This window comes from Phaethon lepturus, unplaced genomic scaffold (assembly GCF_000687285.1).
Source record: "Phaethon lepturus isolate BGI_N335 unplaced genomic scaffold, ASM68728v1 scaffold5070, whole genome shotgun sequence".
NCBI lineage: Eukaryota > Metazoa > Chordata > Aves > Phaethontiformes > Phaethontidae > Phaethon > Phaethon lepturus.
The window spans coordinates 29,783-36,451 of NW_010513946.1; the positions used below are offsets into that span (position 1 = coordinate 29,783).

The 6,669-nt window shown below is 46.7% G+C and overlaps 1 protein-coding gene across 1 annotated transcript in view; it reads right to left on the minus strand.

Annotated features, from left to right (window-relative positions):
* Positions 1-1,119: 1,119 nt before the first annotated feature.
* Positions 1,120-6,669, minus strand: part of LOC104624130 (H-2 class II histocompatibility antigen, A-D beta chain-like) — a 56,944-nt gene continuing 51,394 nt past the window's right edge. Inside the window, 1 exon segment of the mRNA XM_010291420.1 lies at positions 1,120-1,187. Coding sequence (XP_010289722.1) covers positions 1,120-1,187 — 68 coding nt within the window.

Sequence of the window (6,669 nt, forward strand, 5' to 3'; positions counted from 1 at the left end):
TCATAGCGAGAAGCACGCAGCGAGGAACTCAGCTCCTAAACTAGCCAACAGGATAAAATTGCAAAGCCAAAACGTCTTTCACGAAGGTCCTCATTTAGGAATGGGCTGAAGTACCCGTTGCCGCTGGGACTGCAACGAGCATCACAGCCCCACGAGTGCTTGCTCCCTTCTACCTCACTTGCTCCTATCTGGGCCTTTTCTCCAGCTCTATCTGCTGTCTACCTCATCCCAGCGTCGGGGAACTTCCAGTGCCCCGCTAATATCCGCTTTACAGGTGTCTGTGGATTTCTCAAAGACAGGAGCCCATGAAGTAGCGTGCCACCCCCTTAGAAATATTGATTTCCTTTCATTCCCTACAAGACTTTCTTCCTCGTGTTTTCTGACCTCAGTCCTGCTTGTTTTCCTTCTTTTCACGGTTTGCAGTGGATTCACGTCTTTCCGGGCGCGCAGTGGCCTGCAGTCCAGCTGTGGCATGAGTGGTCAGGCTACATGGTCGTACAGGCACAACCAGCACCTGAATTAACCACAGCAGCTGCCCTCAAAATACCCTCTGAAAAGCCGATTTGCCGCGCAGCCAGTATTGCTTTTAGACAGCTACTGTCCGAGCTGCCACCCAAACCCCTTAACTGATGAAATGTTAATGTTTCTAAGGCTTAACAGTAGAAGGAAGAGGCTGGACCAGGTGATCTCCCATGTCCACGCTGTTGAGCTGAGTTCTAGCCTCCTGGTAGTGGACCTTTCCTGATGCGGTTGTTGCTCCGCTGAAAAAAAGTGGAGGAGAAAGGAGGTCAGGTAGAACTGGAAGGGGGAATTTGGGCAGCTTTTTGGCTGAACACTGACAAAAAGCTCACTCCAAAACCTTAGTTTCATACAGAATGATTGAGGCATATTTTAAAAAATTTTCTTCTTTTACCGTAAGTCAATCTTTGTAACAAAAAGACTGTTATGGAACGAGGATTTCTTTAAATATCACTTTAAAATGCAAAACACTCACTTTCAGCAATCCATAAAGGCAAAAAAGAAGTCATGTTTTGACATTTCCAAAGTTTCCCCAGCATCTTTTACCGAACCTATTCAAACATAACTCAAATTCAGAAATCATGTTGGTTGCCATGCGTGTCACTTTTTGACAAGCGTGCTCTTGGTCCGGACGCCGCGGTTGCTGTCTGTCTGCTTCAGCCTCTCACCTGCAGAAGGAGGCTGGCGGAGCACACTGGATCTTGCTGGTGCACTTTGAGGACCAGCTCTGCTCCCGGCCCTGGCCCACCACCCCGCGCAGCGAAGCTGGGGACTTGCTGGGCTACCTCCGCCCGCCAAGTCCGGCTCAACGTCTGCGCTCTCTCTGCTCTGAGAGCACCGTGCAGACGTTGAGCACCAGCAAGCGTCCCTTCAGTCCAAACCTAAGGGTTTACCTTGACGTTTTCTTCTAACATCCTTTCCCTGGCGCTCTGTGGGTGCTCCACACGGTGCCCAAAGGCTCAACAAGGGATGTGTTGGTGCTAAGAGATGGACAACGACCCACACTGGCAGAGCCAGGTTGTGCTCCATGGCAAGATCCGCTGGAGAGACCACGTACCGCTGGGCAGCATCCAGCCACAACCGGGGTGCTCAAGCCCTGCTGCAATACCGAAGACAATGGGAATTGCTCCACCTCAGCTGGGAATCTCTCCCAAACTCTGTACAAATCACTTGCGGGGGCATGAAAACATCCCCCCCGTATTTATTCCCAATGTTTGGAAGGGGCATAAAATAGCAGCTCTTGAGCAATGATCTCCCCTTTCATAACTTCTTCTCTTAAAGAAAATCTTTAAGTGTTTGTCAGTCTAACTTTTGATATTTGCTATGCCAATGGGTCAAAAGGCTCTGATAATAAAAAAGAAATAAAAGCAAAATGTATGAAGGCTCTGGATGAATCTCCTTTTTGAAAATAATTTAAATACAAAAAGTAACATAGCTGAAGCCTGCAGAAAATGGCCAGTACTCCAATAATTGGAGATAGATTCTACATAGTCTGTACATTTTTGTTTGAACACGAGTTTATTTTGACATGATCTCTGCATTTTCAGCTGTTGGGAAGGAGAAAAAAAATCCTTCCCAGGGCCATTCAAGATAAGCCATGGTTTCCTGTCTCTTTTGACTGAAAATAACACTGAAACATCTCCCAGTTATTCCCCATCTTCCTTTGGTCTCTTCTTATTAGCCTTATCCTTTTAGTGCCTCCTTTGATATATAATCCCTTTATGTTGTGCAATGATAAATCAAAATAAAGTGCACCTCCGAGTGATTTTATTGCTATTAAAAGGTCAGCTGTAAGAGGGTCGCACCCTGTCACTTATCCTGGAGAATTCATTGGAGGTGCATGAAAAGAAGGAGGCACCGTGCTTCTCGAATCTGCTTCAGCGTTACGACATCCCTTCAGCCGAGCTCCGTGATGGGTCTTGCGACACAGCGCGGTCCAGGCAGGGCTGCAGAGGCTGCGAGAAGCTCCCCCCCGGCCTTTGGGGGGGCTGCAGGCGTCCTTCCTCGCTAACGGGAACGCTGCATTAGCAAGGAGCTCTGCCCCTCGGGAAGGCGTTTCTCTCCAAGCCCTTCAAAAGTGATCAGGGTCCATCACGCAGAAGAAGAACCTCCGTTATCCCCACCACAGCTCCCCGCTGCCTTGGCGGCCAGAGGACGCTGGGGGTTGCTCAAGGAGGGCTGTTTTCGGGAGGATAAAACCTCCTGCAGAAGCCCTGTTGCCCTGTCTCTCACCCGGCACTGAGGTCTGCAACGTGCCCGGCGCAGCTATTAAGGACCCGTCAATAACGTGTTTTTTAAGGTACCTCACCGTGCCTTTTCCCATCACTGCAGCCCGATCCTGCAGCAGCGTACTTGGTCAGCGCGGTGCTCAGGAGCAGATCCCCCAGGGTTCCAGATTTTATCCTCTGTATTGCGGGAGCACTAATCCAAAGTGCTGCCGGGTCAGGGCAGAAGGCGTCAGGCGTCAGGTGAAGACAAAAAAAAAAAAAAAAAAAAAAAAAAAAAAGACAGAAAAAGTAACACTTTTTCACTTTTTGCATAGTTTCTTATTCCTTCCTCACCCTCTTGCTCCTTTTCAGCTAACCCACCTGAACTGGTAACTGCGTAAGGCAACATGGAAGGGAATATGGAAAATGTTTGTTTCCTGACTACTGGGGAATAAAAGGTGATGAAACACCCCATCATAGTGGGAAAAAAAAAAGGTTGGATTTCTCCCCCTGCATTTGGAACATGCTCATTTTGCCAAAAAGAAAAAAAAAAAAAGAGCAAGGAAGAATGAATTTGCCCACGGATGCATATCTTCTTTTTTTCCAGAGCTCAATTCATTCACCAGGGTCATTTACAAACAAATTTGCGCTCGGTCTGGATGGAGGAACACACCAGTAATCAATAACCAGAATCAAACACGCTGACAGAATTAACTGCTAGAGGACAGGCAGTAACGGGTAAGTCAAAACCCCCAAATCCTTGAGCACGCTGAAGAGCATGGCACAGACTCAGACCTCCAGCCCTCCCAACTTGGGCAGCAAGAGCTAACCCACCACCCTTGCTCCTCCAGGCAATGCTCTACCTGATTGCTGGACACCCAGCAAGCCCGCTGCCAGATGTGTGCAAGTCTAGCAGATCTCCTGCCTTGGACCAGCCTCCAAAAATTACCCAATTTTCAATGACTCTACCTCATTCTCCTGCCCTCTGCCACCAGACGTGGTGCACAGAGCTTCGGGAGCTCAGTTTGCTGCAGGAAGGTCCACGCTGGCCTCCAAAGGGCTGGGACATGGTGTGCAAGCAAAGCAGGAAGAAGAAATTAGCAGTAACGTGGCGTGTGTCTTGTCCCCGCCGGTCACAGATTAGCAAAGCACATGGGCTGTTCGCACAAAACAAACACATCACGTGCTGTTTGCTCAAAAATGGCTTGGGTGAGCTATTAACACTTCATTAATACGTGATGAAAGGCAAATTTAGAGAGCTCCCCAAAGTGATCGAGAGCTCCGAGGGGCCCATAAATGAAATGATAATGTAATGTAAATAAGGCTGCGTAATACAAAGATTGGGAATTAGCCTATGATCTAATAAAAGCAACTAGATATTACCAGAAATGCGATCCCCACCTTCCCCCACACCTTCCCCAGTTTTGTGCAAAGGTCATATTGCAAGATTATGAATGGCAAAAACGAAATTTTCCAGCTCTGGAAGAAAAAGGAGGAGCTGAAACAGAACAAATGCAAGGTTTATATAGATCCGTCAAACCCTCCCTCTTCTGATTTCAGCGTGTTTTTTTCCTTTCTTTTCCCCCAAGGTTATTTCTGTAAAAAAAAGAAAAATGGGGGGGGGGGCAGAAAATACACTGGTATGCAGGGGATATAGTTCTGACATTTCAAAAATTGGTTTTGATGCGTTGCTCTGGACTGTTTAGAAACAGTATCGGTCCTTGTCTCACTAAATATTTTACAGCTCTGCCGCCCGAAATCCCTAGAGGAGTGCCCATGCTGCCCATTAACTCCCTCAGACAGAATTAGCCTGGGCAATATTGTCTGACTTTGGCCAGTGACACCAAACAAATTTTAGGCAGAGGGTGGACAGTGAGGATAGAAGTCCATTAATGATAATATCTTTCCAACCGTTGAAGAGGCCATTAGTGTCTGAGCTTATTTTTAGTATCTTTGAAAAGGACTGAATGAATCCGCTCTCAGCCCCGTAAGTACCTCTCTGTCCATTTTCATGTATTTATTTTGCATCAGGGTTTTGTTCCAGCCTTGAGGTCACTGTGCCACCAGCCATCCAGGAGCATAGATAAAGTTTCATGCACACGTGAACTCAAAGCTTTCACTGATCCATTTCAGACCTGTCATGTAATAGTAGACATAGCAGGGGAGTTTGAATTAGATGATCTTTAAGATCCCAACCAACCCAAACCATTCTACGATTCTATGATAGCTCCTTCTCCAGCAGAAGTGATCAAAGGAGGTGTCCATCCTGTCCACCATTAGGTTGCTGAAGTATCACCATCCATTCAACTAATTGCGCTAGTCTCCCGTTACAATCAGGAGAAACTGGGCCATGGTCCATCTCATCCCGAGACAGGTGGAGACAGTAGGGCAGATGCTTCACACTCTAGAAGTGACTGTTGCTCTTCACCGGCTATAAAGGGAGCCAAAGCTGAGCTCAGATGGTGGTTGCCCTTGGCTGCAACCTCAGCGACAACTCCTGGAGGTGAACCTTGTCCATGTGTGCTTATCCCACCCAAGTGAACAGACTGGTGCCGTGGCCTCGCGGAAGATGTCTGCATGGAAGGAAAAACTTGACATTCTTCAGCAGTAAATCTATTCCCTAAAAATAGTTTTTAGCAAGTAGATGGGAGAGATTTTCTTGGATGCTCTATGAAGAGTCAAGGAAGCATGGAAACTTATGCGTCTTTGGGGGGAAAAGAAATTCCTGGCTTTCCACGGGGTTATTAATGACTAGCAGATGGTTCAGATACTAGAAAAGATGGCTATTTCAAAGATGCCATGAAATGGTAGGACTCCCACATCAGGCTACCCATTTAATTAAATTATTAGGTGTTCCCTTTTTTTTTTTTTTTTGTGAATGGGATTCACCAGCACTGATCTGTTCAGGCCAAGACAAGCAGGTTTGTATCCCTGCCCCCCAGGCAAGCCCCTGGCTGCTACTCATGTGAGTCTCTACTGGGCCCATTTCTCCCACCACCACGCTCCTGTAGGCAATTTTTCACAGAAAGGCGATGTGAAGTATGTTTTTCATCACTTCTGGCTCTTTACCCTCTCGTTCCACATCCCTCTGTGTGTTGGCTAATACGAGAACGGTAGATACCGCCTGTTTCCAAACACGAGATGTAAGTCCCAGGAGTTTTTTAGCTCTCTTGTGAGCCAGTTGGGTTAACCTTATTATTGCTATTGTCACATAGATCAACAGCTATCAATAGCCAAGCGCGTAGCGTTTGCCGCGGCTTCTCTGGGTGGCATGTCCCAGCAACAACAGCCTGCTATTTATTAAGACAAAGACACCCAGTTTTATTTCAATTGACAGATGTCTGGATATTTGGCACAAAAACATGAGTTGTATTCCCACGGATGCACAACTATGTTGAAATAGATGTTAGTCAAAAATCTAGTTACCTTCACATAAATGCAAATGTCTACTCCTTTCATGACGAAGAGCAGCTCTTCACATCCTCATCTAAATTAAGTACATTCATTTCCTCGTCTGCAGGGAAAAAAAAAGACAAAAAAAAAAAAAAAAGAGGGAAAGGATCTGCACTCTCCACTCAAGCACCTACAATATAACTCATGTTGCCAGGTCCTAAAATTTCTCAATCATCAAATACCATAAGTCTACCGGCAAAAACTCCCATCTACCTCTGAAACAGTTCTTCATCTAGAATTACAATACAAAGGACAACAGTGTACCATTGTTACAAATTACTCTTAGCTGAAATCAGAGCAGTCAGATGTGTTCCAGAGTCACGTCCAGAGCTTAGCAAGGCCAATTGCTGACTAGCAAACATCTGTCCCGTACCCATGTGAACCCCACCAGGGAAGTGCAGTCTTCCGAAGTTTTGGAAAGAAGGAAGGCAGCGCTGCTGGATCCCGGCTGGAAGCGGTCCATGCTGTACACATGGCTTGGATGCCGAGA